Below are 13,272 nucleotides of genomic sequence, written 5' to 3'. Positions count from 1 at the left end.
TCATATGGTTTAATTTGAAGTAGTCATAGAATACCTCAAGTTGGAAGGGACCCATAAGGATCATCCTACAAGGAGCAGCGAGTGTGACTCAGTGATCCTTATGGGTCCCTTAATCATATTGTATGATCCAAAGGACTACACTGTGGGTGAAGAAGGCTGGAATGCAGTAGACTGTGGCTTCTCTTCCTATACAGCTGATGCCTCCTTTCAGTCACTGCATGAAAGATATTTAGGAGCTAAGAATTTCTGTACTTGCAATTAGGCTTTCTTATACCAAGGAAATTTCTACCTAGGATGCCAGTGGTGTTGTCACTTTGCTTCCTTGGCCTCCAGCTCATACTGAAGTGTTGCATGTTGGGCACAGCGACACTCAGTGGAGGTGTGACTTTGTTCAGGCCATGATATTTACTGTCAGTCTCCACTCTCCACTGGACTTACGCACTGGCCATATAAGACTGACTATTAAAGGGTGAGCGAGCCTTGCTGACCACCCCCTGGCTCTCCAGTTCACAAATTGTTTCATGGATGGGGGTCACAGAGCCCTGGTTGGTGCAGTATTGCTGATGGGGCACTGATAGGGTAGTGATTGGTACCTGTTGTTCTTTCACCCTCAGCAGTCCCACAGCAGAAGGGTCCTCTGAGAGACCAGACAAGGTATTCAGCTGTCTAATTTTCTCTGTCTCCACAGCAGCTATCTCAAAAGCCCAAGAATGCCCTTTTGGGTCCTTGAAGTACCCTCTCCTGAAGTAATCTTTGCCAAAGATGCATGGGGCCTCTGGGCCAGTCACAATGGGGTGCTCTTGCCATTCACTCCCAGTCAAGCTCACTTGAGCTTCCAGTACAGTCAGCTGTTGGGATCCCCCTGTCACCCCAGAAATAAAGATAGTTTCTGCCCCTGCATATCTTGATGGCATCAAGCATCTTGATGGCATTGTGTGCCAGTGTCAACTAAAGCCTTATACCCTTGTGGGTCTGATGTGCCAGGCCACTGGAGCCCCACGGTCCAATAGATCCAACTGTCCCTTTCCAGTACCTGGCTGGAGGCATGGCCTCTCTAGTTCTGGTTTATAGTACTTGTTGCTCACTTCTTGTAAATAGGAACTGGATGTTCTTTCAAGAGGACCGGAAATAACATCAACCCTTCTATTCCGTCAGAGGACTTGCCCACTGGAAACTGGAGCAGCATTTATCCTTGAAGAATTTCCTGCGGTAGTTGTTCTTCCTCTCAATTCATGTACCCATCTGCTAGGACAGAGGTGAGTTTTCCACCCCCCTTCCTCATGTCCTCTCCTTGGTCATGCAGATAAAAACACAGATTACCTCGTGGTGTGTACCTACTCTCTCAAACAGGGGGGGTACTTGCTCCCAGTAGCAGAAACTCTGGTCCATACCGGTGGGGCATGGGACATTTCCTCTCGTTTGTGCAAGTCTTTCAAATCTGTCCAGTCTTGGACAGTCTTTCCACAGCCAAGGTACAGATTGGTAGGGAGGAAAAAAGACGATCTTTATATTGCTGGAGTCAGGTAGTCACTGGAGCACTGTTTTTCTCCTTCTTTCACTGATATTGCGAAAGACGGAAATGTTAATGGTTAATGACTCAAAACAATCAGCCATTTGTGGAGGTGGCAGGGTGTTTTGCTGGGCCTGGGTTTGCAGCTCCCAGCCGAAGGGGAGAGGAGAGTTTTGGGTGTGTAGTGGTGAAACCTCTGATGCAGAGGGCATGAGCAGCAGAGGATAATGATGACAAATCAACCTTTGTTTAGCAAGGAACAGATCAGTTTTAAACAGATCAGTTTTAAGTCAGATAAGGGAAGAGGCTGATCCTTCAAGGTGGGATGGTGCTTTTCATCATGCCAGTGTCCTCCCTTCTACAATTGGCTCAGTTGTAAAACTCTCCCCCAGGGGAGATATTGGGGCATTCATACATGGGCCTGAAGGTATTCATCCCTTCTGATGGGGCATAATTGGCTCAAATACACTGACATGAGAGGCAGCTGTCATGTCTTAGAAGATGTCATAAACCATCAAAGACCCCTAAAGCACCCCCAGACTCATTTCTGGATCCTTCCACTACAGGACCGCACATGATCTACACTGCTGAATCAGAGTGTAAAGCTCCACCCCCAGGGGAGTTACCAGGACATTCCCAAGTAAACCTAAAGGTATATTAACCCGCTGAACTCTGTGTTTTGTGGGCTTTCTCCCATCCATGATGGATCAAGACTGCAACCATCACTTTGACCAATGGACATTGAAATACCAACAATCAAGTCTTGTCACTGGATCCACGGGTGGTGACATCTTTCTACTCTTATCCTTCCTTTCTTGTCCTTGTATTTTCTTAAGTGATATTTTTATGCTTTTATATTATTATATTACTTTAGATAATAATAACTAAAAGGGCTACATACCTGCTCTCCATTGCAACCAGACTGTTCTAAAATAAACCCTACATACATATATATATACCTACATATTTATAAACACTGGTCATTCAGTGTGTTTTCACTCTAATCTGCCCAAAGGGATCTATTAACTTGAATTATCCTTGTCCTCAGGGGTGGGTTGTAACAGACATGAATGCAAATAAATTGTTGTATGACAATGGTGTGCTCCATACAAACTTCTACCACATGGATTGTGTACACCTCTGCTCATTATTTGACTCTCTGTAGCTTACCACCAGCACAGCTGATTCTCTCAGGACTGGATACGTTGTAATGGATACCTTTCTTCATAGTCTTCCACCTGCTTGGGTGCACTATTTAGACCATCCTTGAGAAAATAACCTTCCCTCCTGCTTGACAGGAGTTGCCTCCAGAGGCTGAGAGATTCCTCTTCCCAATCCTCTTTTAATTCCCACATCCCAGGACAGGGATCCCAGTTTCCTGGCTTCACTACCATCTAGTGTCATATCGTGGGCTGCATTGGAGCAGCCAGGTCACCAGGGGCTCACCCAACTGGTGACTGAAATATTTTTGCATACCTTACAGCTCACCCAGGGATAGGGATCGGACAGAAATCTCTAGCCCTGGCTCTTCCTCCTCTCATGAGGGCCCTGCTTCCTCTTCATCCCTCACTTTGATTTGGTCTTGGATTTCTTCTGTATAGGTGGGACTGCTACTGGCACTAGTTGTTCCTGTGGTTCAGCTGCAGTTTGAGTGGCTACAGTGCCTATTGTTCTGCTTTTCCTCCTCCTCCCCCTGAGGATGCCATCTAATGACCATCAGTGTCTCATAAATAGTAGCCAGGGCCCAGCGCATTGCATAACTCTGTGCCTCTTTCAAGTTGCCACAACATTTTTCCTTCACATATTCTACCACTTTATCAGGGTCCTGTAATTGCTCAGGGGTGAACTTCCAAACCGTTAGAGCAGAGTAATCCTTCAAAAGTTGGCCATTTTATCCCCATGTCACTCATGACTCATTGCAGATCTCTGAATGACCTTCCTAGAAATCTCTACCTTGATTCTAAACATTATGTGGACTGCTCTGAGGAGACCTGGCAGACTTAGCAACAAAACCACGCTTTCCTCAATATCCAGAGGCAATTTACAATTCTCAAAAGCTGTTGTAACAGGCTTGAAGTAGAAAAAGGGGGTGAAAAGCTGGGGAAAATCATCCTTCCCTGTTCCACCCACAGACTGGGTACAATTAGTAATGGGCTCCCACAGGCAGCACCCAAGGTAAGGATAGGAGAGCAGCACTGGATACATATCCCAAATGACCCTCACTGCCCTTGATGTTATCCTGCCATAAACTGATATCCCACAGTACAATAACAAAACAATCCTGATCCCTCTTCCTACTCTAAAAAGTATCATCATGAGGGGCACAAATGAGAATATATACAGGGTTAGGTACCCCAGCCACACGAACAGACTAAGGAACGTTGTGACCAGTGTCTCCGCACCCAATACAACAAATGCTTAAAATCATTTTTATTTCCAACCTGCTCTGGCCAGATCTGTTGTTATCTCAACCCTTTGTGCCCCACATTGGGTGCCAAATAAGGCTGTCCTGGTTTAGGAAGGGTACTCCCCAATGTAGTGCTCCTGATGAGACCCTCCAAACCATGCTGCCGCTCGCTCACTCTCCCACCCTCTCCCCCCTCCCTCCAAGGCCAGATGGAAAGGGGAATTGGAGGCACAAAAGGTAAAGATCACAGGTTGATAAAAAAAGCAATTTACTAGAAACAGCAATGAGATACGAAAACGAACAGTAACAGCAACAATATTAATAACAAAAGTATACAAAAAAAAGTATACATGCAAAAATGCTCACCATGGAGCTTGACCCGACTCCACCGCAGCCACACCACTGCAAGTGAAAGGAACCCCTTCTCTCTGAAAGAGACTCCCCCGCGCCCCTGGTAATGATGAAGGGTCCCAGCCATGCCCCCTCCTGCCTACTGGAAAAATTAAACCTGTCCTGGCCAGAGCCAGGACAAATATGAACTGAGAATATCACAAACTATCACACACACTAGTTAGTATTAATAACAATAAAGACATCTATCTTCTGTGGTGATATATCTCAATACCTAAACACATTTCTTCATGTGAATATGTATCAGTGATGTCACGAAGTAGGACACTTGGCACAGTGTCACCCACTGCATTCAGTGTAAACATTTAGATGGTCAAAACTGGATTTATTTACAAAGATTTTCATGCATGGCAACTGACTTTTTCTTCTAAAATTATATAAAATATATTTAAGAAAAGGATGACATTGCATATTTGCATGAATAACAATGAAAGAAGAGGAAGAATACTAAATAGCTTAACTAAAATCAGCAAATAGTTGAACTGAGGTAAAGTTACAAAACAACCAACCTTTGTCACCTATTACAGGGCTAAAAAGCAGTTCGAATCTCCAAGCCAAGAACTGACACCCGAAGAAGAGCCAACACTTATTCCTTGATATTTTGAAGTAGCCTTAATAAATGAGACTCAATAACCTGTTGAACTAAAGCAGAGAAAAAAGATGAGGTTAATCAGTGTTCATTTTTTTTCATTTTTTAGGGTTGTACTGTTTTTTCTGCCAGATCCCTGCTTGTCCTGTATAATGATTTATTAAAAGGCCAGACAGGAATAATTTACTCTGTGAAGAGGGTTTGCATCCCTTCAGAAAATAAAAGCCTTATATAATGCAAAAACAATACATCCAGGAAGGCAGATGATGGGTTTTGGGGGTCCTCATCTGTTCTGTGGTTTGCATAGGTTGATAGCATACAGAAAGCAAATTTTTAGCCTACAAATGGAAAGTAGGGAAAAAAATTATTAGGAATGTCTTCTGTGGAACATTCTGAGATTGAGCTTTTGAAGCAGTCCTACATCTAGACATCTGTGAAGTTACTGGCTCATTCATAAGCACAGGGCTTTGCTTGGAGAAGCAGCACATCCAGTGCTGGGAGAATTTTTTGGTTCAGTTCATTTCTGTGATGGCAGACATTTCACAGCTTTCAAAATGAAGGCAGCATGAGGAAAAACACCAATGAAGAGTCCCTTCTTTGCTTCTGTTTTCCATAACCAAGTGAGGTAGTATATTCACTACTGATCCTATTACTGTGTGCCTCCAAGACAAACTAGAGATAGAGCTGGTCTGACAGGGGAAGAAGGTTTTGCAAACTACATCATTACATGCCAGTCAACCAGAGTGAGGGGTTCAGGACAGCTGCAGGCCTCTTACAATTGTCCAGTGCAACACACTGCTTGTACAGGGATGGGGGAGCAGCTCGGCTCCCCTTGTCTAAATCATGGCTGCATCAGCCCTAAACACCGATATTTGTGCCCACTGATACAGATCCAGGTCAGTGACATTTTCTTACTAGGTACCTGGCTTTCTGAAAAAGGGATGGAAGCCCCTACCCATTTTGGCCTGATTCATTTAGGTGTATTAAGACTTGTAGGACAGGTAACATGTTGAATGCTGCAAAACCTCTACCAGGCCATTACAGCAGCTACATATACAAGGAGCTGTAAAAACTAAAATTTTTTTAGAAGAGTTTACATTTGCAATACTCACCACTCCTATAGCCCAAGGCTACAGCCAAATCCATGGAATTATAGCCAGCATCTGTTTCGATAGTTGGATCAGCACCATTTTCTATGTAAAATAGGAACAGACTTGTATTTCTGACAATGACAACTGATAGTACATTATTACTGGTAATTCTGTTTGGACAGTCTGCTTACCAAGGAGAATTTTTACACATTTCACATGGTTCCCATGTACTGCATATAGTAAGGGTGTGCCTCCATTCTGCAAAAGCAGAGAAATGCCTTAAGACACTTAGTGATTAAACAGTCCATGATTTTAATTCCCTAACACACCAATATGCTTCTATGTATCAGTAAGAGACTTCATAGATTTTATGAAAATGAGGTTGTTTTGGATCTTCACAACTTCCAGCTTTTTTTGTCTATTTTTTAAACTTTAAGCTCATACTTCTACAAGGAGCCAGCATTAATCTCATTCTCTTTCTCCCAAGAGGTCAGAACTAGTAGAACCAACTTCTCTTATCCTATGCAAGTTTTGAAACTCTCAAATATTTCAGAAGAAGTAGAACAATTTTTAAATCCAAGCCAGTGCTATGTCCTGCTTCAGTTTTCTGACCAAAGCACCCTCTGACATAAATTTAAGCTAGAGTATTACCCAGTCATACTCATTGACATCAACTCCACAGTCGAGCAGCATTTTGACAATATCTGTGTACCCTTTACTGCAGGCCAGTGAGAGGGCACTTTCTCGCCCCTTCCCCAGGATCTGAGGATCTGCACCCTGAAATAAAAGTATCAATTTAAAAACAAGAAGCAAATTTGAGGTTTTACATAGAACTTAAATTTAAACCATTTAACTCTATAGCAGCATTGACAAACTTAAGAAGGCAAAATGAACTAATGGGTAAATAAATTTAAAATGTAGTGTGGTTTTTTTCCTTACATTCTGGAGGAGAAATTCCACTACTGCTATCTGCCCATGAGCTGCAGCCCACATCAGAGGGGTAAATCCTTCTTCATCCTTATGATTGATTAAATTTTCTGTTTAAAGAAAAATATATAACTTAGTAATCCCTTTCACTAATGCACTGTGTGAGCTGGTGAAATGTGTTGATGTATCCATGGTGAATACCATATATTCACCAGGTACCAGTGTGGCCTAAAAGTCATTCTCATCTCAACTTTAAAAACAAAATTCTCTCCCATTGGTGGTGGAAATATCTTTGTCCAAGAAAAAAAAACCACATCCAACTGACCACAGTAAAATTTAAACTTTTAGTTTAATAGTTTAAAACTTAAGTTTTTAAACTTTATAAACTCTGGTTTTATTTAGAAATGTTACAAGTTGTTTGTAATCTGGGCCTTATCTTTGGAAAGAAGAGAAAGGATATTTGAAAAATAAAAAGGTACATTCTGTATTATACTGTAGGCAGTGGTTTTTTTCAATACAGTGAGCCACACAATCTTGTAAAGAATGTGCCCATACAAAATATAGATAGAACAACTTCATTCCTCTCAAAGTTCATGTAATCAATAAGGTGGTCTGTGAAAACAATTAAGGTCTACATCTAGTGAGCTAGGAAAAAAAAAAAAAGCTTTTTTTAACAATTGGCTGACTGAAATAGTTCAGCTGGATTTTAAAAAAAATACCTATACTTTAAAAATCTCATGCTTATAATAACAAAATAAGCATTTTTAATAATTACCAACACTCCAGAATTGATCTGCTTGTCATATACATGGCTCATTACAAAGTATATAGACTTAGTTACTCATTACCTCCTTTCCAGTAAACATTTCAACGAGGATGCAGTGAAAGGATGGCTAATTACTATTAGTACAACAAGAATATACTATTAACTAAATAGTACTAAATTCAATATGTTATCTGGAGTTGAAATTTTGCATATGTGTTGTGGACAACAAATGCCACACTGAAGACTACCACGCAACTCAGAATGTATAGAACTATGATAGTGCAGGTGTGAGCCATGGCTTAAATTAGCAGCACACAGGTCCTTATGCTGATTGATTGAACAGAATTGGAAAACCATCGTTAGAAGAAATGTGTTTTAAATTACAATGAAAATCTAAAAATAAAGTAAAATTAATTCCTCTAATAGAACTAAGATTCCTTTCTCATTTCCATGGATTACCTATATAGCTTGAGAGGAGTGAGAGGAAAGGATTTACCTACTACTCCTATTACTGCTAATGTTTTAATTTAAATGCAAATCATAGCACTGAGTGAATAACAGACTGATGCGAAACCACAGTCCACATCTGCAAAGCACAGATATGTCAAATATCCTTCAATTTGTACCAGAACTGAGGACTTATTTTTTTAACATAGCTTTAAAGAAGTGTCAAATACAACAGCATACAAATGGCCCAAAGGAAAAAGAAAGGCACTTACTCTCCCTCTGTCTTACCTTGTTCAATACGTGTGGCCAGATATAACATTTCTCCCTGAGCAGCCAGCTGATGGACTGATAAAGCTGCAGAAAAGGAAGCAAAAGCATGTGTTACACACACCAGTTTTCATTCTACTCTAACTGAAGCTGAGTATAACATATCCGTTGGCTTGAGCACCACTGAACTTGGATTTGAGGGGGTAGATAGGTTTCTCTGAACTGAAATCACTCTCTTAAAAACTGAAGTTTTCAAAGAGTTCTATAGGTTTAGGTAATTTTTAAATCATTGTAGAAGTCATACTTGAAAACAAAGATACATACTTCCCACACTGACTTTTTACAAAGCAACACGATCTCTTCTCTACTGCTTGGTCAGCAAACCAAGATCACATTAAGACCATTTATCAAATGAAAATAAATGTATTTTGATAAATTAAGGATGTGTAATTTAAAAATTACACCTAAGACACCGCATATCATCAGGAGAGCTCTCCTGCTATTCAACAGACAAAACCTCTAGTGTGACTCTCACTCACTACAATGTGGAATAGATCAGACGTTACAAAACTGTATACAACCTGACATACAAAGGGGAAGGAAAATATTGTGGGATTTTTTTAAAATTCCTTAATATAAGGTACCATGTCTTAAAAGCAGAATAATTCTTAAGAGATTATGAAGAAAAAAATCTCCAATCCCACAGCAAGCTGCATGGGTTCATGGTTTTCCTAACTGCAACTTGGAGCAGGCCTGAAAGATTCTCAGGAGGGAATATGTAATAAATTATCCACACTATATAATAATGAAATCAGCTCATGTTACATCAGTTGTAAATGTTGACTGTCCTCAATCACTACACGAAAATTTCAGATAGACGTCATATTTTATTCAGAGGCCTACACTGCAGCTCCAGCTTAATTCTTCCCATGCAAGTGGCTTTTTGAAAAAAAAAAAGGCCTTTATTTCCTTTATAAAGGAAATAATTTACAGATCAAGTAAATTACAGCAAATTAATTTATAAAGAAAATGCTTGAAAATTCAGAACCCCCCCCCATAAATAATACTACTTTCTTGATTTTCAAGATCCATGACAATCACGATATTTGAAGTATTCTGTAGCACTTACCAATCATCTAATTTTAATAAATTTTACGAGACGCACAAATTCTGAAAACGTGTATGAGGCACATTAACTTACAGCTTAGAAAAAAATTAGAAAAATCTTTACCTATATTATTTAAATCAATAATTAGATTCTTTCTGGAAAGTAAGCTTCAGTCATTAATTCAATGCAAAAGGTGGATGACTATTTTGTGGTTGAAACCATGTGATATTAGACAAGACTAATTTAAATGTTTTCTTCCTGTGTTGAAGTTCATTGCAACACCAAAGAAAAAATTGGAAAAATCTGTCAAGCATTCAACGTACAGTTCACAAAATAATTATTAATAGTAAGGCAGAAGGATACTTACAGTTTACAAGCAGAGGTGTTGTAGAGACTTCGTTTCCCCTGTGTTTGTTAGTTAGGGTAGTTGATTGTTTTATTGGTGAGAAATGCTTAGTAGTTGATGGAGTATAAACATGTCTTACTTGGATACCAGGGGAAGGAGAAGTGTGGCTGTTGCATTCCGCTACATTGAACAAAAAAAACCAGACAGGATTTCAGTACTAATAAGAGCATTAAAAGCAAACCATAGATTCTAAGTCAAACTAGAAAGCACCACTATCACAAGACCTTTAAAATCCATGTTAAGAAAGCTTTTGACATGTGCTTTTTCCACTGTGTATTGTGGAAGTTGAATAAAAGGCTGCATTCATTTCTAGCATAAAACAATGCTGCTACCACACACATTCAGTATGGTATAACGTCACCCAAAGACAAGTTGATCTCTAAACGAGGTAAGCCTTTGTCTAGATTTTTCAACATGCCTGCATTGGATTTATCTGTAGGAGGGCTCCACTCAACCTGTCATATCCTTACGGACACTCCAACACAATGACATGATGCACCTCTGGTCAGACATGCAGTCTGGTAACTGCTCAGATCATGCCTCTGCCTGCTCCTAACCAGTCCACTGCCTGGGTGGAGATGACCTTCACTAACTTTCTTTACCAGGGCTTTTCCCACTCCTGGGTAATATTTTGACAGCATTATGAATGCCTTATGAATACTTATCCAGCAGGAAAAGAGATGTTCCACACTAACATATAAAATGCAACAGCATTTTATGTTCACATATATTCACCACTTAGAATTCAGGAAGTCATTCAGTGCTAATGTGTTCCTTCATACTAACTTACCTTGCATTCTCTTGGAAGCTAATGGCATTTTACTACATATATTTATATGTTGCCTTGGCTTCTAATTCTCAAAAGTTGCTTTTGGTTTTGAGATGTAGCTGAGAAGCCAAGAAATTTTTAAGAAGCTAACTGATTAAATATTGGAAAGACATTGAAGGATTAAACTCTGTATTGATCTGACACCAGTGTGAAGAAGTAATTAATGCCTGGAAGCTAATTAACACACACACTGAATTAACACCATAGAGAATTTTGTGATCATAAACCCATGCACAAATTCTGGGAAAGAACCAACTAAAAGGAGTAGAGCTTCACAGGATAAAAATTAAATTACGTTTTGTTTGCCAATCAAATAGCTACAGCTGACTTCACTGAATTAAGTGCCCTACCACAGATTTTGACCTGTGGTCCCTGGATCTGCAGGACTACTTCTAAGATAGCAACCTGCTTATTGCTGACAGATCTACATTTGCCACTCAGACCTGCGGGTTTGCTGGTGAGCACTTAGGGCCTCCAAATCAAAAAAGTCTGAAAACTACAATGGCTGAAGTGCAGCCCAACAATACCAATCAGTGAAACCATCAAAATTCACAATAGGCCTGTGTTTGCATTTGTTTCAGGAAATGGGTGACATTCAACCTCATGAGAAGACACACCATTAACAGTTTGAGATATGACAGCAAGTGCCAGAAACCCTAGTTGTTAAGAGGAAGTAAATGAAAGACTTAATTTTGTTCTGTATCAATATCCCCAGTTGTGAAAAAGCATGGAGCAGTTCTGATGAAACTGCCCAGCAATGGCTGGATTAGCTGCAGGCATTCAGAATTGGAGCAGCTTTTGCTTTCAAGTAGCGTGAAGCTGAACTGACAAGCCCATTTCTACAACCACAGGCCTTGTACAGCCACATTGATTAAACAAGCAACCACAAGACCTACATTATTTTTTCCTCATACTAGTGAAAAGATAAAACATGCTGCTAAAAGCTACTGAAATTAAAGTGATTGCATAGTGCTTTCAGTAGTGTTTTGTGAAGATCCATACTGTTGTAGGACATGCTATACAAATGTTCCCATGATCAGCATCAGCTCTTGTTAACTTGGGCTTTTTGTGCCACTGCTTTTTCAATTTAAAAGAAAAACTGAAATATGATTTGAAAAATAATCTTGGTGGAAATTAATTTTACATTAATAATTCATTAATCATATAATAAAAAGGGGAATACCACATATAAGGTAGTGGATTTTTTTTAAAGAAAACATAATAGTTTAACAGTATGACACAGTCCACAGATAACAATTTGTACCATAAATTCAACCTTTAAATAAGACAGATGCGACTTCAAGGTCAGAGTTGACTTGGTCTTGAATATTTTTACTGTCCTCCTCATTCAGAGATTTCACAAATCGTGAGCAGACATTCATATCAAATCTATTGGGCAAAATGAATTTCATCCCCATGGTGACACTCTGAGCTGGGCCTTCCTCTGTGCTGGAGTCTAGCTGATGCTCCACTTTAATGTCTGGCATGGGTGGAAGGCTGTAGCTCGTGGTACATTCTTCCACAATTAACTGGGCCCCAACGTCTAAGTTTGTTGACGACGCCATGGCTTCAATCACATAAAAGCTTCATGCAAAATGCTTCTTCACAGTTTCCAGCTAAGTCCAATTCTGTCTAGCCAAGTCCAGTTTTTTGAACAAGCTGCAACTGAACAAACGTAACACAGGTTAAGAACGTTCTGGTGAAACAATGAATAAAAATACACCAAATTTGGCTTCATTTAATTTTATGGCATTTAGTTTTGACAGTCAAAACATTGGTGAAATATCAATCTTGTTGCTGTCACAAGCTAGTGACTGAATTCTCCACTGACATTTTATCACGTGGATGCTTAAACCAAATTCCATAATGAAGCCAGTAGAAGTTTCATCTAAGTGATGCTTCAGAATATTTGTCTGGTTGCAACAAAAACCCCCTCACCACAACCAATCTGGTTTAAACCAAGCCACGAACAAGCTCATAAAGATGATTTTATTTCCTAAAAACATCACACTTGAATGAAAAGCTAAAGTGACTTTAAGCCTCTTTGTGTCTTTTTGCAACCTGCGTAAAATAAACGGCTTCTACCACACACGCAGGAAAAACCCCAAATCCCTTCCACACCGACGGCAGACACCCCGGGATAGCAGGGGCTTGCTCACAGGACCGCGGGAAACCTCCGATCGGGCCGGGATCCGCCGCAGCCGCGGGCACGCCTGGAGCCCTCCCTGCTCCCTGGAGGGGGGCGAAGCACCCGCCACCCAGAAACTGCTCCAGCCTGGCAGCCCCACAGATGCCGGTACCTCCAGCACCGCTCCCACCTTCCCGCTACCCCACATCCCGCCTCCCGCCGGCCCGTCCCGGCCTCACCCGGGCCGCGCTCCCTCGGCCGCCGCGGGCGGGGAAGTGACGCGCGATGACGCGCAGCCTGTGCGCCCGCGCTGCCTCTCCTCGCGGCCGGCCCGGTGCCGCCATAGCGCGCCCGCAGCGTGTCCCGATCCCATCGCGCTTCCCGAG

General features: G+C 40.9%; 1 protein-coding gene across 4 annotated transcripts; it reads right to left on the bottom strand.

Annotated features, from left to right (window-relative positions):
• Positions 1–4,168: 4,168 nt before the first annotated feature.
• ANKRA2 (ankyrin repeat family A member 2) lies at positions 4,169–13,234 on the bottom strand. 4 transcript variants are annotated; one of them, XM_064641212.1, is made up of 9 exons: positions 13,126–13,234; positions 12,035–12,423; positions 9,891–10,049; positions 8,437–8,502; positions 6,948–7,045; positions 6,660–6,785; positions 6,200–6,266; positions 6,030–6,110; positions 4,169–4,970 (listed from the first exon to the last, which is right to left on the bottom strand). In XM_064641212.1, the coding sequence occupies exons 2-9, from the start codon at positions 12,321–12,323 to the stop codon at positions 4,915–4,917; spliced, it is 942 nt and encodes a 313-aa protein (XP_064497282.1). In that variant the 5' UTR covers positions 12,324–12,423; positions 13,126–13,234; the 3' UTR covers positions 4,169–4,914. The 4 variants fall into 4 exon arrangements, with proteins under 4 accessions (XP_064497282.1, XP_064497285.1, XP_064497283.1 ...); XM_064641215.1 differs by lacking the exon at positions 13,126–13,234 and adding an exon at positions 13,077–13,094; XM_064641213.1 differs by lacking the exon at positions 13,126–13,234 and adding an exon at positions 13,059–13,077.
• Positions 13,235–13,272: the final 38 nt, after the last annotated feature.

Source organism: Pseudopipra pipra, chromosome Z (assembly GCF_036250125.1).
Source record: "Pseudopipra pipra isolate bDixPip1 chromosome Z, bDixPip1.hap1, whole genome shotgun sequence".
NCBI lineage: Eukaryota > Metazoa > Chordata > Aves > Passeriformes > Pipridae > Pseudopipra > Pseudopipra pipra.
Note: the sequence above shows the minus strand (reverse complement) of the source record. Positions and strands in the feature narration are given on the sequence as shown.

Excerpts from the sequence above, each read along its gene's own strand:
- ANKRA2 (XM_064641212.1), bottom strand. The coding sequence starts at position 12,323 with ATGGCGTCGTCAACAAACTTAGACGTTGGGGCCCAGTTAATTGTGGAA. Across the intron at positions 8,503-9,890 it reads AACACCTCTGCTTGTAAACT|CTTTATCAGTCCATCAGCTG; the intron begins GTAAGTATCCTT and ends CCTTTTCTGCAG. Across the intron at positions 6,267-6,659 it reads ATGTCAATGAGTATGACTGG|AATGGAGGCACACCCTTACT; the intron begins GTAATACTCTAG and ends CTGCTTTTGCAG.